The sequence below is a fragment of the Dendrobates tinctorius genome, unplaced genomic scaffold, assembly GCF_039654945.1.
Source record: "Dendrobates tinctorius isolate UK_male_01 unplaced genomic scaffold, ASM3965494v1 ptg000015l, whole genome shotgun sequence".
NCBI lineage: Eukaryota > Metazoa > Chordata > Amphibia > Anura > Dendrobatidae > Dendrobates > Dendrobates tinctorius.
This window is the reverse complement of record NW_027361683.1, coordinates 13,871,756-13,898,954: the sequence shown is the minus strand read 5'-3', so window position 1 is coordinate 13,898,954 and position 27,199 is coordinate 13,871,756. Positions and strand designations below refer to the sequence as shown.

The 27,199-nt window shown below is 39.6% G+C and overlaps 1 protein-coding gene across 1 annotated transcript in view; it reads right to left on the bottom strand.

The window, feature by feature from the left end:
- The window catches only part of GRIK3 (glutamate ionotropic receptor kainate type subunit 3), a 990,088-nt gene that overhangs the window by 353,624 nt on the left and 609,265 nt on the right, over nt 1-27,199 (bottom strand). Inside the window, exon 9 of the mRNA XM_073562506.1 lies at nt 16,680-16,793. Within this exon, the coding sequence (XP_073418607.1) occupies nt 16,680-16,793 (114 nt within the window). The remainder of the gene's footprint in view (nt 1-16,679; nt 16,794-27,199) is intronic.

Here is a 27,199-nt window from a genome sequence, read left to right as displayed (position 1 = left end):
ATAGACTCACTACAGGGTTTGATGATAGCTTCTCATAACTCAACTTATCATCTAATATAGAAAGGCACATATTCTTATAATTAGATGTATCCATGATAACAATGTTAACCTCCTTTGTCGGAGCTTTTAATAGTAACACTGCTGTCATTTTCAAGTCTCTTTAAACTTTCCATCTCTTCTTTCCCTAAGTTATATGACCTTGAATTTAAAAGATCTCCTGATTTCATCAAATCATTTGTAACAAGATTAACAAAAATATCAATTGGGTTGACATCACCTGTGGGAGGGGGCATACCCGTACTCTTTTTCTTTAGATCTGTAAATGGACCCTCACCTTTAAGGTTAGGATCAGCATCCCCCAGGTGAAACAGAAACCGTACATCTTGTAAAAACTCTTCAGAAATACCCAACTCTTGTGAAAACCTCTGATCTTGTTTAGAGAAATGCTTTTTCCATTTTAGCTTACGGGCGAACAGATGTAGATCTTTCACAGTTTCAAAAATGTCTATGTCTGATGTTGGTACAAACGAAAGGCCTTTACTAAGTACACACATCTCAGTTTCAGTTAGGGGGCGTTGGGACAGATTAATTACCTCTGGCCCTCTGGTCCGCTGTGGGGATTTAGGCGGTTCCTTAATGGATAGCTTAGATCTAAAAAATCCCTCTTCGGTGACCTCTTATGGGAGCCTCTATTAAATTTACCCCTTTGTCCTCCTCTTCCTCTACCTCTGAAATGCCTAGATCTACTCTCAGTGTCAGAAAATTCTGCCTCAGATGAGGATATGTCAGTTTCTGCTGGTCTATTATTTCTGACCACTTGTACTGAGTAGGCTTTGTTATCTCTAAATTCTTGGAGATCCCTATTATACAACTTATGTTTCTTCTCTTTCAGATGATACTGAAATTTCTCTAGAGTATTCTGTAAATTGACCTCTTTTACCGTGAAATCAGACTCACCCGAGTACTTTTTCGTGATCTCAATCTGCTCTCTCAGGGATTCTGTAAGTTTATTAAGATTACTTTTTTCTTCCTCTAAGAGGAGTCTCATAAATCTGATCGAGCTCTCTGTTGCCTCCTTTTCCCACTTAGTGAGTAAGGACGTGCTCCTATACCTAAACCCTGGGGTGAGGGTAATCCTCAGATGACGAGGTACAATGCCTGATCGTATGTAATTTTCTAAACTCTGAACCTCCCACCATGAGGCTATCTGATCTCTATAAATTTTATCAAGTTCCTTAAAAGCCGCACTGTATGTCGGAGTATATCTTTTTTGTGTAAACACCTTATCAGAGAATACCTCTTTGGCGTCTGTAATCCATATGTTTGTATCGATGCCTGTAGTCAAAAAACCTGCCATTGCCTGTATCTAGACGGTTACAGCGAGTGATCCACTAGCTAGAAGACTATATCTACACCAGCAAGCTAGAAAAATACTTGAAATAAAACTAATCTACTTTATTCAAAATTAGATTTAAAAAGGACTTAGTCCATTCATAAAATATGCACATGTACAAAAAGACAAACACTTACAAGAAAAAACCGCTCAGTCAGATGCGGTAAGACCAAACTTTCAAACACCTTTCCGGTATACCCTTAGTGTCGTTATCCAACTATACATAGACACCCCCTCAGAGTATCCGCTTAGTGTAAATTTCTTTTGAAAAAGCACACTCTCATGGTGCTAAAAAATGTCTTTTACAGATCCATTGTTCTAAATTTATGTGCCACTACTGTGTAACATACATCATCATCACTAACAATGATCCTAGACAAATTTCATAGTAACAGCCTTATTTCAATAATCACCTAAAAATAAAGAATGGCATAGTATACAGTCTGTAATTATGAAACCAGGGTGTGAACCTAAACATTCCTCTTTAGATCATGCAGTTCACCACCTTTACAGATTTTTTATGTCATCTTGTATATCATGGAAAGATCTCACCCAAATCTTTACATTCATGGGTTCCTCCATGTGACGCTCCCTTCTCCCTACGCGTTTCACCAACCAGATCATCAGGGGAGTACTGAGTACAGCGTTATGCCTACATGAGAAAAATGCCATCACTGGGCTGTTCATTTACCCGCTTTTTATAACATGCACTCTTTAGTGTGTTCCCGCCTCATAAAGATGGGCGGGTGTATGCCCGTGACCACTTCCTGTTTCTATGTTACTATAGTGACAAGCCCGTTACTCATATATTCCTTCACATCACTTACTAACTTACTCACATCGCATATTAATAGTATGCGATTACATCGACCTCCATTTAAAACACATGATCGTGCGCGCTCTTTTCTCCTTCATTCAATTTATCGGGTTGCATAGTAACGCACTGACGTCACCTTTCTTTAATGCATGCGCATTCTTCTATGTCACGTCCAACCCTCTTTCTTACGTCAAGGCGCCTATTCCCTTCCATCATTATATCCGCATCAGGGGAATTACCGCGCCTGCGCACTCCAAACCATAGCCGCTTCTTTGCAGGCTTTAACTTCTAAATGCACGCAGTCCCATACCGCGCCTGCGCACTCCACAAACAGCCGCTTCTTTGCAAGCTATAATTTCTAAATGCACAAAAGTCCCTCCTATCACAGGATTATCTTATGGGAGCACTTATAAATTTATATCCCCTTAACATGCACGTCTTTTAACAGTTCTTTCTCATCTGTCAAATGAATGGGATTAGTATTATTTTACAGGACGATGATGCATAGGGGCTTTAGTGTTTTTTAAAATTTTTTAGCCGATCAATATCAATCTATACACACATATAGTTATGATTAATATCTACCGCCATCAGATGATAAATGGCATATAAATACTTCACATTGTAGTCACTAGTTGTAACTGAAATGCTCACTATCCAATCCTCAAGTATACATGTGGGCATAAATCTTACCTTGTACAAGAATAGGTTTCACAGTCATTTTGGGCATATTTCAATATTTACTATCCAGTTTTGGGACTTTTGGGACACTAAAAATATTCAACTCCATTAAGTATTCCTTAAAAAAAGGGGGGAACCCATTATTCCCTCCTGAGTAACCACACTACCCTTTAACCCCTATACAGGGATCTGGTTTTACATGGGGCACAATGGAGCTTGTCCTCCGGGGCTCACATCTCATTGCATATGGGTCAGTAAATTACAAAAAATCTTTTACGGCTCTTTTGTAATTTACTGACCCATATGCAATGAGATGTGAGCCCCGGAGGACAAGCTCCATTGTGCCCCACGTAAAACCAGATCCCTGTATAGGGGTTAAAGGGTAGTGTGGTTACTCAGGAGGGAATCCAAAGGAGTTATACTTCTCTAATGGGTTATTCCCCCTTTTTTTGTTTGTCTAAATGCGGAGTTAAAACCTTAGAATAAAATACAAGAAGATAAAGAGAATGTATCGAGTCTGAGTCAAGTACTGTACATTGTCTTAAGTGATCGCTCGGGATAGTTGAGAGGATTTTTTTAAGGAATACTTAATGGAGTTGAATATTTTTAGTATCCTAAAAGTCCCAAAACTGGATAGTAAATATTGAAATATGCCCAAAATGACTGTGAAACCTATTCTTGTACAAGGGTAAGATTTATGCCCACATGTATACTTGAGGATTGGATAGTGAGCATTTCAGTTACAACTAGTGACTACAATGTGAAGTATTTATATGCCATTTATCATCTGATGGCGGTAGATATTAATCATAACTATATGTGTGTATAGATTGATATTGATCGGCTAAAAATTTTAAAAAAAACACTAAAGCCCCTATGCATCATCGTCCTGTAAAATAATACTAATCCCATTCATTTGACAGATGAGAAAGAACTGTTAAAAGACGTGCATGTTAAGGGGATATAAATTTATAAGTGCTCCCATAAGATAATCCTGTGATAGGAGGGACTTTTGTGCATTTAGAAATTATAGCTTGCAAAGAAGCGGCTGTTTGTGGAGTGCGCAGGCGCGGTATGGGACTGCGTGCATTTAGAAGTTAAAGCCTGCAAAGAAGCGGCTATGGTTTGGAGTGCGCAGGCGTGGTAATTCCCCTGATGCGGATATAATGATGGAAGGGAATAGGCGCCTTGACGTAAGAAAGAGGGTTGGACGTGACATAGAAAAATGCGCATGCGTTAAAGAAAGGTGACGTCAGTGCGTTACTATGCAACCCGATAAATTGAATGAAGGAGAAAAGAGCGCGCACGATCATGTGTTTTATATGGAGGTCGATGTAATCGCATACTATTAATATGCGATGTGAGTAAGTTAGTAAGTGATGTGAAGGAATATATGAGTAACGGGCTTGTCACTATAGTAACATAGAAACAGGAAGTGGTCACGGGCATACACCCGCCCATCTTTATGAGGCGGGAACACACTAAAGAGTGCATGTTATAAAAAGCGGGTAAATGAACAGCCCAGTGATGGCATTTTTCTCATGTAGGCATAACGCTGTACTCAGTACTCCCCTGATGATCTGGTTGGTGAAACGCGTAGGGAGAAGGGAGCGTCACATGGAGGAACCCATGAATGTAAAGATTTGGGTGAGATCTTTCCATGATATACAAGATGACATAAAAAATCTGTAAAGGTGGTGAACTGCATGATCTAAAGAGGAATGTTTAGGTTCACACCCTGGTTTCATAATTACAGACTGTATACTATGCCATTCTTTATTTTTAGGTGATTATTGAAATAAGGCTGTTACTATGAAATTTGTCTAGGATCATTGTTAGTGATGATGATGTATGTTACACAGTAGTGGCACATAAATTTAGAACAATGGATCTGTAAAAGACATTTTTTAGCACCATGAGAGTGTGCTTTTTCAAAAGAAATTTACACTAAGCGGATACTCTGAGGGGGTGTCTATGTATAGTTGGATAACGACACTAAGGGTATACCGGAAAGGTGTTTGAAAGTTTGGTCTTACCGCATCTGACTGAGCGGTTTTTTCTTGTAAGTGTTTGTCTTTTTGTACATGTGCATATTTTATAAATGGACTAAGTCCTTTTTAAATCTAATTTTGAATAAAGTAGATTAGTTTTATTTCGAGTATTTTTCTAGCTTGCTGGTGTAGATATAGTCTTCTAGCTAGTGGATCACTCGCTGTAACCGTCTAGATACAGGCAATGGCAGGTTTTTTGACTACAGGCATCGATACAAACATATGGATTACAGAGGCCAAAGAGGTATTCTCTGATAAGGTGTTTACACAAAAAAGATATACTCCGACATACAGTGCGGCTTTTAAGGAACTTGATAAAATTTATAGAGATCAGATAGCCTCATGGTGGGAGGTTCAGAGTTTAGAAAATTACATACGATCAGGCATTGTACCTCGTCATCTGAGGATTACCCTCACCCCAGGGTTTAGGTATAGGAGCACGTCCTTACTCACTAAGTGGGAAAAGGAGGCAACAGAGAGCTCGATCAGATTTATGAGACTCCTCTTAGAGGAAGAAAAAAGTAATCTTAATAAACTTACAGAATCCCTGAGAGAGCAGATTGAGATCACGAAAAAGTACTCGGGTGAGTCTGATTTCACGGTAAAAGAGGTCAATTTACAGAATACTCTAGAGAAATTTCAGTATCATCTGAAAGAGAAGAAACATAAGTTGTATAATAGGGATCTCCAAGAATTTAGAGATAACAAAGCCTACTCAGTACAAGTGGTCAGAAATAATAGACCAGCAGAAACTGACATATCCTCATCTGAGGCAGAATTTTCTGACACTGAGAGTAGATCTAGGCATTTCAGAGGTAGAGGAAGAGGAGGACAAAGGGGTAAATTTAATAGAGGCTCCCATAAGAGGTCACCGAAGAGGGATTTTTTAGATCTAAGCTATCCATTAAGGAACTGCCTAAATCCCCACAGCGGACCAGAGGGCCAGAGGTAATTAATCTGTCCCAACGCCCCCTAACTGAAACTGAGATGTGTGTACTTAGTAAAGGCCTTTCGTTTGTACCAACATCAGACATAGACATTTTTGAAACTGTGAAAGATCTACATCTGTTCGCCCGTAAGCTAAAATGGAAAAAGCATTTCTCTAAACAAGATCAGAGGTTTTCACAAGAGTTGGGTATTTCTGAAGAGTTTTTACAAGATGTACGGTTTCTGTTTCACCTGGGGGATGCTGATCCTAACCTTAAAGGTGAGGGTCCATTTACAGATCTAAAGAAAAAGAGTACGGGTATGCCCCCTCCCACAGGTGATGTCAACCCAATTGATATTTTTGTTAATCTTGTTACAAATGATTTGATGAAATCAGGAGATCTTTTAAATTCAAGGTCATATAACTTAGGGAAAGAAGAGATGGAAAGTCTAAAGAGACTTGAAAATGACAGTAGTGTTACTATTAAAAGCTCCGACAAAGGAGGGAACATTGTTATCATGGATACATCTAATTATAAGAATATGTGCCTTTCTATATTAGAGGATAAGTTGAGTTATGAGAAGCTATTATCAAACCCTGTAGTGAGTCTATCTGACGCTCTTAAGACACTAGTCAATGAAGGCCTGGATTCTGAGGTTATTGATAAAAAAGAAAAAGATTTCTTGATTCCCTTGCATCCTACTATGGCGACGTTTTATTGTCTCCCGAAAATCCATAAGGGTATGACCCCTCTAAAAGGTCGACCTATAGTGGCAGGTATCAATAGTGTGACTCAGAATTTGGGAATGTATATAGATCGGATTCTAAGACCATTTGTGATGAATTTGAGCTCGTATATTAGAGATACAGGCGATCTTCTATGCAAATTAGATGGCATATACCTTGAGAAAGACATGATTTTTGGGAGTATAGATGTGGAGGCTTTGTACTCCTCGATACCCCATGAAAAAGGCCTGATGGCCGTGGAATACTATCTTAAGTCCCAAGGACGTTTCTTTGTGAAACATTATGATTTCGTTTTAACGGCTTTGAAATTCTGCCTTACGAATAATGTCTTTCTCTTTGGGAATAAGTACTTCCACCAGCTCAGGGGCACTGCAATGGGTTGCCCTTGTGCGCCCACTTATGCAAATTTGCTCCTGGGCTGGTGGGAGGAAAAAATTGTGTTTAATGACACGAATTCTCGACATGATAGCGTAGCCCTATGGCTACGCTATATTGATGATATTTTCGTGATTTGGAAAAGTACAGAATCTGAGTTTATTTCCTTTGTAAATGACCTCAATTGCAATGATTTAGGCCTGAGATTTACGTATGAGGTACATGCATCAGAAATGAGATTTTTAGATGTGCTTGTCAAAAAGGGAATTGATGGAACCTTAGAAACGAGCAATTATAGGAAACCAACAGCTACTAACTCACTTTTAAGATGGGAGAGTAGTCATCCCCTTCCACAAAAAAGAGGGATACCCAAAGGACAATATTTGAGGTTACGCCGTAATTGCTCGAACCCTCAGAAATTCAAAGAACAAGCTGATGATATGAGGGAAAGGTTTCAGGAGAGAGGATATCCAGATCATGTTTTAAGGGCCGCCTATGAGGAATCTATAAAAAGAGATCGAAAAGAACTATTAAGGAAAGTAGGAAGAAAAGAAGATAAAGAGGTCACACGTTTCATTACTAGGTTTTCGAATGGATCAGTAAAATTTAAAGAAATTTTAGAAAGACATTGGCCAATTCTCAAAATGGATATGGACATAGAGAAAATTTTAGGTTCTAAACCACAAGTGACATACAAAAAGAACAAATCTCTAAAAGATAGACTTATGCACAGTCACTTTAGAGAGACTCAAGCACGTACCTGGCTAGAAGGAGAGGTAAAAGGCTGCTATAGGTGCGGTAACTGTATAGCATGTCAGTCAGTAACACAAGGGAAAACCTTTAGGAGTACGAACAACAAGAAAGTTTACACCATCAGACAGTTTATAAATTGTCGTACTACTGGAGTGATTTATAAGGCAACGTGCATATGTGGGATTGAATACATAGGGAAAACAAGAAGGGAATTCAGGAAGAGAATACGCGAACATGTTGGTGATGTGGTGAACCGAAGAGACACAGCTATAGCGAACCACATCAAAAGGATACATCAGGGTGATCATAGCAAAATTCAATTTGTTGGGATCGAGAAAGTTCCTTACCCCCATAGAGGGGGAGATTGGGACAAAGCGATCCTCCAAAGGGAATGTAGATGGATTTTCTGGCTGAGAACACTCCAACCAACAGGCCTGAACGACCAACTATCTTTTACGGCTTTTTTGTAATTTACTGACCCATATGCAATGAGATGTGAGCCCCGGAGGACAAGCTCCATTGTGCCCCACGTAAAACCAGATCCCTGTATAGGGGTTAAAGGGTAGTGTGGTTACTCAGGAGGGAATCCAAAGGAGTTATACTTCTCTAATGGGTTATTCCCCCTTTTTTTGTTTGTCTAAATGCGGAGTTAAAACCTTAGAATAAAATAGAAGAAGATAAAGAGAATGTATCGAGTCTGAGTCAAGTACTGTACATTGTCTTAAGTGATCGCTCGGGATAGTTGAGAGGATTTTTTTAAGGAATACTTAATGGAGTTGAATATTTTTAGTATCCTAAAAGTCCCAAAACTGGATAGTAAATATTGAAATATGCCCAAAATGACTGTGAAACCTATTCTTGTACAAGGGTAAGATTTATGCCCACATGTATACTTGAGGATTGGATAGTGAGCATTTCAGTTACAACTAGTGACTACATTCTGAAGTATTTATATGCCATTTATCATCTGATGGCTGTAGATATTAATCATAACTATATGTGTGTATAGATTGATATTGATCGGCTAAAAATTTTAAAAAAAACACTAAAGCCCCTATGCATCATCGTCCTGTAAAATAATACTAATCCCATTCATTTGACAGATGAGAAAGAACTGTTAAAAGACGTGCATGTTAAGGGGATATAAATTTATAAGTGCTCCCATAAGATAATCCTGTGATAGGAGGGACTTTTGTGCATTTAGAAATTATAGCTTGCAAAGAAGCGGCTGTTTGTGGAGTGCGCAGGCGCGGTATGGGACTGCGTGCATTTAGAAGTTAAAGCCTGCAAAGAAGCGGCTATGGTTTGGAGTGCGCAGGCACAGTAATTCCCCTGATGCGGATATAATGATGGAAGGGAATAGGCGCCTTGACGTAAGAAAGAGGGTTGGACGTGACATAGAAGAATGCGCATGCGTTAAAGAAAGGTGACGTCAGTGCGTTACTATGCAACCCGATAAATTGAATGAAGGAGAAAAGAGCGCGCACGATCATGTGTTTTATATGGAGGTCGATGTAATCGCATACTATTAATATGCGATGTGAGTAAGTTAGTAAGTGATGTGAAGGAATATATGAGTAACGGGCTTGTCACTATAGTAACATAGAAACAGGAAGTGGTCACGGGCATACACCCGCCCATCTTTATGAGGCGGGAACACACTAAAGAGTGCATGTTATAAAAAGCGGGTAAATGAACAGCCCAGTGATGGCATTTTTCTCATGTAGGCATAACGCTGTACTCAGTACTCCCCTGATGATCTGGTTGGTGAAACGCGTAGGGAGAAGGGAGCGTCACATGGAGGAACCCATGAACGTAAAGATTTGGGTGAGATCTTTCCATGATATACAAGATGACATAAAAAATCTGTAAAGGTGGTGAACTGCATGATCTAAAGAGGAATGTTTAGGTTCACACCCTGGTTTCATAATTACAGACTGTATACTATGCCATTCTTTATTTTTAGGTGATTATTGAAATAAGGCTGTTACTATGAAATTTGTCTAGGATCATTGTTAGTGATGATGATGTATGTTACACAGTAGTGGCACATAAATTTAGAACAATGGATCTGTAAAAGACATTTTTTAGCACCATGAGAGTGTGCTTTTTCAAAAGAAATTTACACTAAGCGGATACCCTGAGGGGGTGTCTATGTATAGTTGGATAACGACACTAAGGGTATACCGGAAAGGTGTTTGAAAGTTTGGTCTTACCGTATCTGACTGAGCGTTTTTTTCTTGTAAGTGTTTGTCTTTTTGTACATGTGCATATTTTATGAATGGACTAAGTCCTTTTTAAATCTAATTTTGAATAAAGTAGATTAGTTTTATTTCAAGTATTTTTCTAGCTTCCTATTTAAAGGGAACCAGTCACCAGAAAAAATGTCATTAACCTGCAGATATGAAGTTATTAATCTGACCCGCGCCCACACTTAGCAGAACACTGCAGGGAGAAAATGCATATTATCCCCCAGGCAGCATTTTAGTTTGAGTCAAGGGGGCAGCGCCAGTTTGTTATTTTGTAATTTTGCCCCCTGCACTGACTGATAACTGGCCATAAGGCAGAGCCTGCTGTCAGTAGGAGCTGGGTGCGCGGTTACAGTTAATATCTGTAGGTTATAAAGTTCATATCTGCAGGTTAATCACATTTTTTTCTGGTGATACATTCCCTTTCACTATATTCTTACGTTTTACGTACGTGGTGTTTTTGATGAATACGCTTTATTTTTCTGTAAAGACATGAATCTGGAAATAGAACAACATATTCTACAAGACAAAGGCTGGGCAGTTAAAAGGAATACAATTGTATTATCCTAAGCCAGCTATTTTAATCACTATTTTTAAAATTATTTTCACGATTTATCAAAGTATTTACTCCAGTTTTCTGGCATAAAAACTTTTGAAAAATTGTAGTGCAATGTGAAATTGCACAAGTATTTTGTGACTTTTGATGATTTCAAACAATTTTCAGGCAGCTTCACCAAAATGGGCGAGTCTTAAGAGAAGCTGGTGCGGTAGGGGTGTGGATAAGCACTACTGTCAAATTATTCAAAAGTGGCGGTATTTCATGTGCCAGAAATATAACTAATGTTATTAACTGGAGTAATATTTGTGGCGAGGAGCATGGAGGCGCATGCCACTGAGACATTAAGCCAAATTCATTAAGTGGAATGTGCCTCTTAATGAATTTGGTGTATCTTATTTCTGCACGCCCCTCAGAAACACTGGCTTATGAAATAAATGAATATGGCCGTGTCTCGCATGTTAATACCCGACACTGCTGCTGCTGGCACTCAGGAGCGGAGCGTGTGGCTTCATGTATTGCTATGCAGCCGCAGGTCCGATCCAAGTTCCGGGGGCAGTGCCGGGTATTTACATGCGAGAATCGGCCGTATTCCTCACATGTGTGATCTCGGCTTAATGCAAATGCTCCAATAATAAGGGAAACGAGAGGTAAGAGAAGTGCCAGCAGCAGTTTCAGACTCAGTATGATTGATCATTGATTTTGTGTAGCTGGCATTAGTCTTGCTGCATTTAAATTACATTTACACATATTTTCTTCTTTCATAATGCATTAGAAAGCAGCAACAAGGCAGAACAATTTAAAAAAAAAATCTGAGATAAATGTCAAAGTTAGTGTGCTTGCTTCTCACAATTGACTGAATGGAGCTTTTTGCATTGCTCGTGAAGTAATCCTTTTTGTGAACGGGGATTGACATTGAAATTGTGAATCTAGCTCTGATATAAGATGAATCACTTACTAGGATGCAGCTGTATGGATCTTTGTGATTTTTTTCCATTCTCATCTCACTCTACTCTTACCTCACCCTCATATAATGTATAGGCTTCAGTTGTCATCTTCAGTAAGCTGGCAGTCATATTGTTTACACCAAAATGGATTTTAGTTATTTTTTTAAGTGATGAGTGCAGGAAACGGGAAGGGGAAGAAATGACTCATAAGTAGAGAAAAGATACTTTTTTTTAATTGACGCTTTTAATATACTAGTATATATCCTTAGTATATAATAATATCCTTAGTTTACTAATAAACTTCCTTTCCCTAAGTAATTTCTTCTTTTCATACATTATGCAAGAAATAGGATAAAATTCAGGGTAGTGGAATACAGGACTGTGTCCTTTTCCACCTGATTAAATCTTACCTGTTGCACCTTCTTTACCTACAGTTGTGACATTGTGAAGGTCATTACCTTTGAGACAGCAGAACTAAATGGTAAGCTCCATAGAACAGGGACATAGTGTGTCTGCATAAAATATGTTGAACACATCTGTGTACACCCTGCCCTCTAGTAGAAAAAAATAAAATTGTATTTATAGTAATGTATTTATAAAGTGCAGATACGCAATTATTAGAGAGCCAACAGCTTTTATAAATCATAAGCTGCTATTAATTTTCCGCTGTCATGGAATAGCAGTATGCATACTTTAATAGCTGTAGCTCTTAAAATCATGTAATGTACATTGCTTTTTGCATTTTCACGTTGGGATAATTCTTAAATGCATGAGGCTCTTTCTTGCAGCCTCTTTCCTTATTTATTACTATAAATGGACAGGCTTTGTATTTGAAGGCATCAACTTCTTTTCTAAATCGATTCTGTGGCTTGAGGTGCCTTCGATATGGAACATTGTGAGCTGTGAAATTGCTGTTCCAAAGGGGTTACTGCTGCATGGGTCATATACTGTATCTATCCTTGAAAAAGTCATATTAATATCAGCATTGAGAAAAGTCAAAATATAATAGGAAGTCACTCATCTAGAAGTTTATTCAGTAGCTTTTCCATATGATTAAACCCCATCACAATCAGGGCATCCTTGTTGCAGGATATTGGGAATTTCCAACATAACTGAAGTGACTCTGGGAAAGTAGGAGGATTAAAGTATATGCAATGTTTTTTTTCTTATTTTGAGAAGATTTCTTAAATTATAAAGAAAAATCCCAGAAAACCTTTTTAAACACAAACAGGTAGGTTCCTACCAGTAGTGAAGCTACAGGGGGGGGCAGAGGGGGGCAGTTGACTGAGGTGCCAACCTGGAGCTATGCTACTTTAACTGTATGGCCAGGGTCACACTTGCGAATGTGATGCTAGAAACTCGCGCGAGTCTCTCTCATCAATACCTGAATCTGCTGCTGGCATGTGGACCAGAGTGTATGGCTGTATGTATTTCTATGCAGCCGCACACTCTGGTCCGGAGTGACCGTGGCAGTGCCAGGTATTGATGCGAGAGACTCGTACGAGATTCTCACATTGCACACGCAAGTGTAACCCCTGCCTATCAGTGTGGGGCACTTGTGAAGATGGGGGTGGCAGTTAGCTGCCCACCCACCAGTTATCGCAAGTTCTACTGTATCAGCTGAATACCCTCTCCCATCATTCCCTCTCTGCGTCTGAAGTCAATGATGCAAACACTGACAATAAGTGCAATGAATTCAGTACAATGCATTATACTATATAAAGGCCTATGAGGAGTGTGTTATACTATATGTAGGCCTATAGGGAGTGCATTTTACTATATAGAGGTCTATGGGGAGTGGGGTATGCTATACAGAGGCCTATAGGGAGTGCATTATACTAAACGGAGGCTTATGGGGAGTGAATTATACTATATGGAGACCTATGGGTAGTGCATTATGCTATATGGGGGCTTGTGGGAAGTGTGTTATACTACATGGAGGTCTATGGGGAGTGCATCATACTATATGGAGACCTACAGGGAATGCATTATACTATTTAGAGGCCTATGGTGAGTGCATTATATTATATAGAGGCCTAAGGAGAATGCATTATACTATATAAAGGCCTATGGTGAGTGCATTATACTAAAAAGAGGCCTATGGGGAGTGCATTATACTACATAGAGGCCTATGAGGAATGCATTATACTAGATGGGGGCCTATGGGGAGTGTATTATACTATATGGATGACTATGGGATGTATTATACAATATGGAGGCCTATAATTAGTGCATTATACTATATTGGAGCCTTTGGGCAGTGAATTATGCTATATGGAGGCCTGTGGGCTGTGCATTATACTGTACAGAGGCCTATGTGGAGTACTTTATACAACTTAGAGGCCTATGGTGAGTATATTATATTATATGGAGGCCTATGGAGAGTGAATTATAGTATATATAGACCTATGAGGAGTGCATTATACTATATGAAGGCCTATGGGAGTGCATTATACTATATAGTGGCCTATGGGGAGTGCATTAAACTATATAGAGGCCTATGGGGAATGCATTATACCATATGAGGGCATAAGGGGGAATGTATAATACTATATAGAGGCCTATGGGGAATGCACTATACTATATGTAAGCCTATGAGGACTGCATTATATTATATTATATTATATTATATAGGGGCCTATGGGGAATGCATTATACCATATGAAGGCCTATTGTAAATGCATTATACTATATTGAGGCCTTTGGGGAATGCACTATACTATATGGAGGCCTAAGGGGAGTGCATTTTACTATATGGAAGCTTATGGGGAGTGCATTACACTAAAATGAGGACTATGGGATGCATTATACTATATAGCGAGCTATGGTGAGTGCATTATGCTATATAGAGGCCTATGATGAGTGAAATATATTATATGGAATCCTATGGGGGGCATTATACTATATGGAGGCAATTCAGGGGCCATCATACAGTGTGGGGATTACAGTAAGGGGGCCATCATACAGTGTAGGAGCTAATGTGCGGTCTTTGTACAGTGTGGGGGCCATCATACAGTGTTGGAGCCACCAAACAGTTTGGAGGCTACTAAGGGATCAGTATACTGTGTGGGTGCATTATACTGTCTATAGGGGAGCATCATTCTGTGTAGAGGGGAGTTGTACAGGGGGGAGACTCAGAACATTATTAAAATTTAAGTGAAAAATATTCAGAATTAAGAGTCCTGAAGATTTTTCTATCTACTGGCTAACACGGCACAAAGATATACATCTTTCCTGTATCTAAATGTTAAGTGGGCACTTATTGTTATAGGGGTAATCTAGGTATTGTGACTGTCAAAGGGGCACACAAAGGGCATTATTATTTTCTAGGGGCTAAAATGTGGGCACTACTTTCTAGGGCACTTGCACAGGGCATTACTATATTCTAGAGGGCTGCTTTAGAATTTAGAGGGCACAGAGAACCACACAGTAGGTGCAATAATGTGGACAAATATAGGGGCGGCAGCTCAGCACTGAGGTATCAGCAGAATGAAGAGTTTGTGCAGGTTGGGGATAGATGGGGATGGTGCCTAAAATGTGAGAAGTCAAATGGGTCTTTTTGGTAATCTCTGTAGCGGAGTCCTGGCTGAAGAAGTTGTCATGTCAGTCTGGGTCTGATAGAAAAGTGAATGACTCCATTAGAAAAAAACATCAACTGTAAGTCACTATCTGTAACTGTACTGTAATCTCTTATATATTCTGCAGGACAGGACTAGAGTCTCCCAGTATATGGTCACTATATGGCGGTAAAATATATGCCATTAAAATCAGTGTTTTTTTTCTTTTTATATAGATGTTTATTAGTAATAGTGCAGTCATCTGCTGATGTTCTCCTACATCCAGTATTAGGGTGAACCACCATAGTTGTATTCAGGTTTACCTGATTAGGAGCCCACTCAGAAGTTTCATCCGTCCAGAACCAAAACCTTAGTTACACCTCTGGTTCATACATATTCAGTACCCTATACTTAGCACTTTGTTCAGAATTGCATTGAGATCCCTAAAAAGCAGGATTCTGATGCAAATCCTGACAGAGCCTTGACTGAGCTATTCACAATTAAAGGGCATCTGTGTGTAGGTTTTTGTTATGCAATTTGAGGACAGTATAAAGTAGGGGTTAAAACACAAAATTCAATGATGTGTCACATATCTAGGATATTATCATTGTTGTGACTAGACGGCGTGCTTGCAATGCCAACTCCACCCCTCCTGTGATAAGCAACTCACTGTTTATTGAGTATGTAGGTATAGATCCTATTGTGGGCGAGGTTTGCTTTTCAGCCCTGTTTCATGCTAAATCAAAACATTCTGATTGTGTCAGAACTGCTGCACCCAGTAAACTAAGTGACACAACACTTGATTCAGGGTCTCTTTCTCTATATCATGCTGCTCTCAGAAGTGGTAATTAAACCTTATATAGATTCTCTCTAAGCCAAGTTCACATCACGTTTGTGACACTTGTTGAGACTTTTGTCTGAAGTCCTGAAAAATGTGATTTAGGTGCAAACTATAATGAAGTTATTGACTATTATGAGACAGATGGAGTCACTTTTTCCTTTGCCTAACCTCTTTGCACCATGTCCACCTTCTTGAGGTGGGCAGAAAAACATGGTTGACTGCGCTTTTGTGGCTTTTTCTAGACATTGACGAAATTTGGGCCAGACAGACCATAAAGTGACTTAGTTAACTGCAATAAAGTCAATGCACCGTTTAGGGTTGCATCTCAATCCCGTTTTTCAGTACTTGAATATAGAAAATCTGATGGATCTACTAAGTTATGGCAAAAATGCAGGATTAAGTTTGGACTCCAGCCCAACAATGTGCTTCTTTTTCAGACATATATAAAAGTATGGTAGACTACACTTTTGGGCACATCAAAAAAAGATGAAAACTGACAGGATGGAGGCCAGTTGGAGTCCAAAGCTCTTAATAGTGAATTGTCGGGGTTTTCACTACCATCTGGCTTTTCAGGCATTATGATGGAAATCCCAAATAAGTGCTCAGCATAGAGCACTGCATATGTGTGAGCCAAGACTAAATGAAAGCTGAATGTATAAAGATGATGGGGATAGCCTGTTATATGTAGGAAACAAGTAGACTATTACAAATCTGGAAGCAGTGAAACAAATGTAATGATTTATATCAGATACATTTCACAATAAGAGAAAAATAATGATCTTACCAGCACTGTGGTTACAATGAGAGTGCGGTTTGTCAGGGACTCGCTTATATTTGGCCCTCGTCCTTTAGCAACTTCAGTGATGTTTAACCCATCAGTGGGGTTCCATGTTCCCACCTAGGAATAAATAACAAAAATGCATATTATACATATCTTACCTAAAGGAGTGAATTGTGACATGTTTTGAGGCTTTGCATTGAGGGGATGTCAGATATAGATAATATTCATAGAGAAAAAAAGCCACCCTACTAACCAAGAACAACCTATAGCATACCAATGGTGTACTGAGGAACAGGAAAAAGACACATGTCGAAAACAGGGATCACCTATTAATGATTAATGTTTTTCGAAAAATTCAAATCAAAATATTAAAAACAATTAAAACAGCCCAAAGTCTGTGAAATACTGAATAGACCAGCCCACAATAGAGCTGTAGCCCACCCTATGTAATCATATAAAGTACAGGATACAACAAACATCCTAGACATGCCTAGACTATAAGGTAATAATAAGGGCTCATACCCACTTGCGAGAGACTCACACGATTCTCGTGCGAGTCTCTCGCATGAAAACCTGGCACTGCCGCCGGCACTCGGACCAGGGCATGCGGCTACATGTATTTCTATGCAGCCGCACTCTCTGGTCCCAGTGCCGGCGGCAGTGCCAGGTTTTCATGCCAGAGACTCGCACGAGAATCGTGTGAGTCTCTCGCAAGTGAGTATGAGCCCTAAAAAGAATTATGATAGTAAGGATTAACCTGGCAATTCAAAAAATGACAAGCAGATATAAATAGTGACAAAACGTAATATACTGTCAGCACAACCTTGTAATTAATCCAGATGGACAATACGTCAAAACAAAGACATGATTAAAAAAAAATCTGTGTACTAAACAATGAGAAGAAAGAGGAGAGAATCCCACATGTATCGCCAAGTGTGAGGCTCCCTCAGGGGCAGGATTCATGCTGCCTGTGGTTTGGAAGAATAATCCAAGTTATAGGTTCATTTTAAAAATCACAAATGTATCACCTTGGTCTGTGTTTTAGAAAGCATCCAGCATATAATACTAATGCATAAAAGGGAATGCAAAAAAAAACTACTAGTGTGAGTCACATAACCTCATATAAAAGTAAAACATTACAGAAAATCACAGCAGCGAGCCCTTGGGATGAGTGTGCACATAAATCAGCCTTCAGATCTGTATGTGCCACTTGCGGGGTTTATAGTGCTGTTCTGTTTACATTATTTGACATTTATCGGTGGGCGCTTCAGAGCGTTTACAGCATGTTCAAGTGTCGCATGGGTTAAAGCCGAGTCTCCATGGAAGCTGAGCCAGTTTATTATAGGATTACCTATTGACTGAAGGATGCAGCTGCACATCCCTGCTATGGATACACGAAAAGCTCATATTGACTCAACAAACAGATTATGAAAACAGCATGGCTTGGGAAAACAGCAACCAATGTATGATATCAATTACCATAAATTGTGTGTTAGGCTACTCAATAAAGGGTATCTGACAAAGAAACAAATAAACACAGCATAGAAAGGAGGCATTTATTAACCATTTATTAACTCGGCTTTGATTCTAGAATGTTTTACTTCTCTTTATTTAATTTGTTTGTTATTTCTAGGTACAAATTATCTATTTTAACTCACCTTGAGAGTTTTTAAAACTCTTGTTTAAAAAAGCATGTGTTATGCTGTTTTAACTTAACTATATTTTTACAAGTCATTTTGTTGCCATATATATTTATTTATTTATTTTTCTACATTTTAAAAATGGATTTTTGGATTACTGTAGAGAAGCCTGTGGAGAAAAAGCCATAAAATGTCACACTCAGAGCTTGCTGGTTTGGACTTTACAATTTTATACTATAAGATTCAATGCAATAAAGAGCAGCAGCAAATGAGAGAACAGAGTATATTAATGAACTGGGGGTGGGAGAGAGTGCATAGAGTAATATAATGAATTGGTGGTTGGGAGAGAGCGCAGAGAGTAATATAATAAATTGGTAGTTGGGAGAGAGAGCACAGAGTATAATAATGAACTGGGGGTGGGAGAGAGAGAACAGAGTAATATAATGAACTGGGGGTGGGAGAGAGCGCAGAGTATATTAATGAACTGGGGGAGAGAGTGCATAGAGTAATATAATGAATTGGTGGTTGGGAGAGAGTGCAGAGAGTAATATAATAAATTGGTAGTTGGGAGAGAGAGCACAGAGTATAATAATGAACTGGGGGTGGGAGAGAGAGAACAGAGTAATATAATGAACTGGGGGTGGGAGAGAGCGCAGAGTATATTAATGAACTGGGGGAGAGAGTGCATAGAGTAATATAATGAATTGGTGGTTGGGAGAGAGTGCAGAGAGTAATATAATAAATTGATAGTTGGGAGAGAGAGCACAGAGTATGATAATGAACTGGGGGTGGGAGAGAGTGCATAGAGTAATATAATGAATTGGTGGTTGGGAGAGAGCGCAGAGAGTAATATAATAAATTGGTAGTTGGGAGAGAGAGCACAGAGTATAATAATGAACTGGGGGTGGGAGAGAGAGAACAGAGTAATATAATGAACTGGGGGTGGGAGAGAGCGCAGAGTATATTAATGAACTGGGGGAGAGAGTGCATAGAGTAATATAATGAATTGGTGGTTGGGAGAGAGTGCAGAGAGTAATATAATAAATTGATAGTTGGGAGAGAGAGCACAGAGTATGATAATGAACTGGGGGTGGGAGAGAGCTCAGAGTAATATAATGAATTGGTAGTTGGGAGAGAGACACAGAGTAATATAATGAACTGGGGGTGGGAGAGAGAGCACAGAGCATAATAATGAACTGGGGATGGGAGAGAGAGCTCAGAGTAATATAATGAATTGGTGGTTGGGAAGGAGCGCACAGAGTAATATAATGAATTTGTGGTTGGGAGAGAGCGCGGAGAGTAATATAATGAATTGGTTGTTGGGAGAGAGAGCACAGAGTATAATAATGAACTGGGGGTGGGAGAGAGAGCACAGAGTATAATACTGAACTGGGGGTGGGAGAGAGAGCTCAGAGTAATATAATGAATTGGTAGTTGGGAGAGAGAGCACAGAGTAATATAATGAACTGGAGGTGGGAGAGAGAGCACAGAGCATAATAATGAACTGGGGATGGGAGAGAGTGCAGAGAGTAATATAATGAATTGGTGGTTGGGAGAGAGCGCACAGAGTAATATAATGAATTTGTGGTTGGGAGAGAGCGCAGAAAGTAATATAATGAATTGGTGGTTGGGAGAGAGAGCACAGAGTAATATAATGAACTGGGGTGGGAGAGCGAGCACAGAGTATAATAATGAACTGGGGGTGGGAGAGAGCTCACAGAATAATATAATGAATTGGTGGTTGGGAGAGAGCACAGAGTAATATAATGAATTGATGGTTGGGAGAGAGTGCACAGAGTAATATAATGAACTAGCTGAAGAGCCCGGTGCTGCCCGGGCATAGTAACTAATTACGGTTAATTATAACAAATTATAATGATTTTATATATATATATATATAAAGCTGAGTGTATAGCCCCGCCCACTCCGCATAACCACATTCATTATAATATCCCACATCATCCCGCCAGCCAGAGCCACCGGACTTCTACCCCTAATATCCCACATCATCCTGTCAGCCAGAGCCACCGGAAAACAACCACTAATATCCCACATCATCCTGTCAGCCAGAGCCACCGGAAAACAACCACTAATATCCCACATCATCCCGTCAGAACCACTGGACTGCTGCCCCTAATATCCCACATCATCCCATCAGCCAGAGCCACCGGACTACTACCCCTAATATCCCACATCATCCTGTCAGCCAGAGCCACCGGACAACTACCACTAATATTCCACATCATCCCGTCAGAGCAACCGGACTACTACCCTTAATATCCCACATCATCTCATCAGCGAGAGCCACCGGACTACTACCCCTAATATCCCACATCATCCCGTCAGCCTGGGGTCAGAGCACAGAGTACAATAATGAACTGGGGATGGGAGAGAGTGCAGAGAGTAATATAATGACCTGGGGGTGGGTGGTAGAGAAAGCACAGAGTATAATAATGAACTGGGGGGTGGGAGAAAGAGAACAGAGTAATATAATGAACTGGGGGTGGGAGAGAGAGCGCAGAGTATAATAAAGAACTGGGCGTGGAAGCGAGAGCACAGAGAAATATAATGAATTGGTGGTTGGGAGAGAGTGCACAGAGTAATATAATGAATTGGTGGTTGGGAAGGAGCGCACAGAGTAATATAATGAATTGGTGGTTGGGAAGCAGCGCACAGAGTAATATAATGAATTGGTGGTTGGGAGAGAGTGCACAAAGTATAATAATGAACTGGGGGTGGGAGAAAGAGGACAGAGTAATATAATGAACTAAGAATAGAATACACGTCACTCCGTCTTTGAGGTGCACGGAAAAGGATACCTCTCCTCAAAACGTATAGTATAAGAAACTTCGGCACCCAAAAGAAGTATATGCAGAAAAAATTTATTTGTACAACAGATTCTCCCAAAATCATGTGACGTTTCGGTCTATAACTCAGACCTTCATCAGACTGGGAACAAAAGACAAAACAACAAAAGATCCATTAAAAATATAAAAACCACAGAGTATCAGAATCAATATTACAAGGGCTAGTGAAAGATGAGAATCATCACAAATGTATAGATACATGTCAAAAAACAAGAATCACCAAATGGCAAAAGATTCATACTTCATATATGACAAAAATATTTAAAATGTTGAGAATATAACAGTTACTGTAACATGTTCAGTAGCGTACAGGAAAATTATCGATTTTGGTGAGATTACTGGACAAGAGAAAATATACGAGAATAGACTGGTACCCAGAGGTATGAAGATATGTGTGAGCATGGAAAGTCCATGGAAGGCAGCCACAATAAGTAGCAATATTCTCTGTAGAAATGAATAAGTGTATTAATTCAAGAACATAAAGATAAAAATAAAAAACAAAAAAATAAAAAGAAAGAAAAATAAAAAATACAAATAAAAAATAAAAATGGAAAAAAAAGAAGAGAAAGAGAATAAAAATGAAACAAATGAGAAAAAAATGAAGAAAAAGGAGAAAAATGAATGAAGAATTAAAAAAGGGGAGATGAAAAAAAGGGATGAAAAAAATGGATAAAAAAATGGATTGAAAAAATGGATTGAAAAAAATGGATGAAAATAATTAAAGAAAGGATGAAAAAAAGAATGAAAAAATGTATAAAAAATGGATGAAAAAATGAATGAAAAAAAGGATTAAAAAAATGGATGAAGAAAAATTGGAAAAATTGAATAAAAGTGAAAAAAATGCAAACAATCAGAGAAATATAGAAAAATGAAAAATTATGAATAAAGAGGGAAAACAAAACACAATAGAAATGAATTGCTGATTAATATGAAAATATAAATAGCGATAGGATGCATAAAAAGAACCTTAGCAATGGAAGACTGAATATACTGGTATATAAGCTTACCCTTTTTAGGGCCTTTATGGCAGAGTGGCCAAATGGAAGCCTCTGGTCACTGCAAGACATATGAAAGCCTGCATAGAGTTTGCTTAAAAACACATGAAGGACTCCCAGACTATGAGAAATAAGATTCTGTGGTCTGATGAGACAAATATAGAACTTTTGGTGATAATTCTAAGCGGTATGTGTGGAGAAAACCAGGCATTGCTCATCACCTGCCCAATATAATCCCAACAGTGAAACATGGTGGTGGCAGCATCATGCTATGGGGGTGTTTTTCAGCTGCAGGTACAGGATGACTGGTTGCAATTGAAGGGAACATGAATGCAGCCAAGTAAAGAGACATCCTGCATGTAAACCTCTTCCAGAGTGCTGTGGACCTCAGACTTGGCTGAAGGTTCACCTTCAAACAAGACAATGACCCTAAGAACACAGCTAAAATAACAAAGAAAGATAGTGAGGAAACACTTAGCTAACCTAAATGAATTCAAGTCTCCAGGTCCAGATGAATTACACCCCAGAGTACTGAAGGAGATAGCAGAAGAAATTTTTGAACCCCTCTCCATAATCTTTGAAAATTCTTGGAGAACAGGAGAAGTGCCAGAAGACTGGAGAAGAGCAAATGTTGTTCCTATCTTCAAAAAGGGGAAGAAGGTGGACCCAGGCAACTATAGGCCGGTGAGTCTGACTTCTATACCAGGAAAGATCTTTGAACAAATTATTAAACAACATGTATGTCAATACCTGGATAAGAATGAAGTGATTAAACAGAGTCAGCATGGGTTTCTAACTAATAAGTCATGTCAGACTAACTTAATTTCCTTCTATGACGGTATCACTGATTGGGTGGATCAAGGAAATGCTGTAGATATAGTATATCTTGACTTCAGCAAAGCATTTGACAAAGTCTCTCATACAATCCTTATTGAAAAAATGACTAAGTATGGAATGGACAAGGCAACTGTTAGGTGGATTCATAACTGGCTTAGTGATCGGACCCAAAGAGTGGTCGTAAATGGCTGCACATCCAGTTGGAAGAATGTCTCAAGTGGGGTACCACAGGGCTCTGTCCTGGGCCCTGTATTGTTCAACATCTTTATCAACGATTTAGATGAAGGAATTGAGGGTAAACTGATTAAATTTGCTGATGACACAAAGCTAGGAGGGATAGCTAATACTAGAGAAGAGAGAGAGAGGATTCAAAAAGATTTAAATAAACTGGAGAAGTGGGCAGCAACTAACAGAATGGTTTTTAACAGGGAGAAATGCAAAGTACTACATCTGGGCAATAAAAATGAAAAAAGCATATATAGAATGGGAGGAATAGGGCTAAGTGACAGCACATGTGAAAAAGACTTGGGTATACTAATAGATCACAGACTGAATATGAGTCAACAGTGTGATGCAGCAGCAAAAAAGGCAAATGCAATTCTAGGATGTATTAACAGAAGCATACAGTCTAGATCACGTGAAGTCATTATTTCCCTCTACTCCTCTTTGGTCAGACCTCATCTGGAATATTGTGTCCAGTTTTGGGCACCGCATTTTAAAAAAGACATCAACAAACTGGAGCAAGTACAGAAAAGAGCAACCAGAATGGTGACCGGTCTGCAAACCCTGTCTTATGAGGAAAGGTTGCAGGATTTGGGAATGTTTAGTTTGCAAAAGAGAAGACTGAGAGGAGACTTAATAGCTGTCTACAAATATCTAAAGGGCTGTCACATTGTAGAAGGATCAACTTTATTCTCATTTGCACAAGGAAAGACTAGAAGCAATGGGATGAAACTGAATGGGAAAAGACACAGATTAGATATTAGAAAAAACTTTTTGACAGTTAGAGTGATCAATGAGTGGAACAGGCTGCCACGAGAAGTGGTGAGTTCTCCTTCAATGGAAGTCTTCAAACAGAGGCTGGACAGACATCTGACTGGGATGATTTAGCGAATCCTGCTTTGAGCAGGGGGTTGGACCAGATGGCCCAGGAGGTCCCTTCCAACTCTACGATTCTATGATTCTATGAAAGGAGTGACTTCAGAACAACTCTTTCACCATTCTTGACTGGCCCAGCCAGAGCCCTGAGCTAAACCCAATTGAACATCTCTGGAGAGACCTGAAAATGGCTGTCCACCAATGTTCACCATCCAACCTGACAGAACTGGAGAGGATCTGCAAGGAAGAATGGCAGAGTATCCCCAAATCCAGGTGTGCAAAATGTGTTGCATCATTCCCAAGAAGACTCATGGCTGTACTAGTTCAAAATGGTGCACATACTCAATACTGAGCAAAGGGTCTGAATACTTATAACCATGTGATATTTCAGTTTACCTTTTTTAATAAATTTTCTAAATTTTCTACATTTCTGTTTTTTCTGTCAAGATGGGGTGTAGTGTGTACACTAATGTGAAAAAAAATGAACTTTTTTGAATTTTACCATATGGCTGCAATGAAACAAAGAGTGTAAAATTTAAATGGGTCTGAATGCTTCCCAGACCCACTGCATTTAGTTATGAAATGTACCCAAGAAGATGTAATACCCTATGTTTGAGCAATATAAAAATGACATATTTTTTGACCATGTTTTTAGAGGCTTTTCTAGCAACGAAATATACCCAAGAACACGTTGTACTGTGTGGATGACCAATATGTTACTGAAAAAATTTTGACCAAGATTTTAGAGGCTTTATAGCAACAAAATGTACCCAAGAACATGTTATATTGTGTGGATGAGCAATATAACAGCAGCATCATTTTGACCCAGTTTTTAGAGGGTTTTATACCAACGAAATTTACCAAAGAACATGTAATAATCTATTATTGATGAGCAATATAATACTGAAAACATTTTTAACAATTTTTGGAGGGTTAGATACCCCCGAAATGTACCCAAGAAAACACAATACCCTATAGATGAGCAATTTAATACCGATACATTTTTAAACAAGTTTTTTGAGGGTTATTTACCAAGGAAATGTACTCCAGACAATGGAATAACCTATTGATGATAAATATAATAATGACAAACCACGGAATAGTCTATAGGTGAGCAATATAATACTGATAAAATGTTGATCAAGTTTTTTTTAGGATATCTAATAATAATAATTAGAGTTGAGAGAAACGGGTCAGTCAAATTCATAAGTCGCCGACTTTCGCTAAAGTCGGGTTTCATGAAACGAAACCCGACCAAAGCGTGAGATCGGCCACGAGGTCGGCGACCAGAGCGCCAAAGTCGCGTTTCAAATGATGCTTCCAGCGCCCTTTTTCAGACAATGATGGAGGACGCACACTGTGGGCAACGCGATGACATAGGCATCGGTCACCACCATCTTTGAGAAGGGCATGCAAGTGATTGGCTTGCTTTGTGTGGTGTCACAGGGGCTATAAAAGGGCGTGCACGCCGACCGCCATATTACTTCTGCCGATCTTAGCATAGTGAGAGGTTGCTGCTGCTGACTTTGCATAAGGGAGAGCGTTAGGCAGGGAAGAAAAAAAAAACTGCTTCTGCTGGTAGCGATTTTCACTGTACAACACAACAGTTTGTGTGAAGTGACAGGGGGGGATATATTTTTGTGCTTCAGCTCTGTTGGTGATTAGGCTGCCTTATAGCTGCATTGCTGTTTGCACACTGCTGTGCAAACTGCTTTTTTAAAGGCAAAAATACTTTTCTCCCTCTTTTCTGCACAGTTACCAAGCGTTCATTTTTCCACACTTTTGTGTGCAGCAGTCCTGCTTATTAGGCTGCCTGCTGCCATACTTGGACGGAGAGCATCATTGTCAGCCTCCTAAAATCTCTTGGGAGATTCAAATTCTCCCCAATACTATATACACCTTGTACCTTGTCATACACTAGTCAATTTCAGCCTGTTAAATTGAGATGCAATCTATAGTGTGCCTGAGATAATAGTTCAGCCTCCTAAAATCACTGGGGAGATTCAAATTCTCTCCAATACTATATACATCTTGTACCTGGTCAAACACCAGCCTTTTTCAACCTGTTATATTGAGGTGTAATCTATAGTGAGCCTGAGATAATTATTCAGCCTCCTAAAATCTATAGTGAGATTCAAATTCTCACCAATCCTATAGACACCCTCCACTTTGTCATACACCATCCAATTTCAGCCTGATAAATTGAGGTGTAATCTCTTCTGGGCCTGAGAATAGTTCAGCGTCCTCAAATCTATAGTGAGATTCAAATTCTCACCAATAGTAGATACACCTTCTACCTTGTTTTACAGTACCATATAGCTGGTGGTATTTTGGGTACATTTTCCCAAAAAAGGAGGAAGTATGGTGGAAGAGGCCGTGGAAGTGGGCGGGGGTTGCCAGCTGGTACTGATGGTGGAGGTGGTGGTGGTGCATCTGCTGGTAGTGGCAAAAGCACAATAGCACCTAAGGCAGGAGGTGTTGAGCCTGCATCATCATCTGGCTCCACAGGGCCTCGAAGGCTCCCTTTTCTGGGAGTAGGTAAACCGCTTTTTAAGCCGGAGCTTCAGGAACAAGTTTGGCTTACATTGCTGACACAGCCTACAGCTCTATCGCCTCCTCTTCTGAAGTTTCAAAAAATAAAAGCACTGAGTTGTCAGTGGAGGCTCCTGGTCAGGAACAACACCTTTCCTTGTGTCCTTCACCCCTACCAAAAGGGTAGGATGCGGCAGGCCAGGCCACATTACAGATTACTCCATGGAGCTCTTTTCACATGCCATGCCTTGGTTATCAAGTCAAATCGTGAATTCCCCAGTCCAAGATGAATCTGACATGGAGTGTGGGTGGCCAGCCAGGGCAGTGGGGTTAATCAGTACCGGGCCGGTGTCTCAGAGGGATGTGTCACGGTGGTGGTGACCCGGTCCGTGGCCCTGGGCGTCCATGCAAAGGGGTGAATAACGTTTATAGGCGAATGATATGTGACGCCACCTGTGGTTTCTGATCAGATTGATCAGCGCTGCAGTGTCGTTTCTCTGGGACAGATGTTGTGGTGCAGCTGAGATGTAGAAGCCCTGCACAGGTAGGGCCGT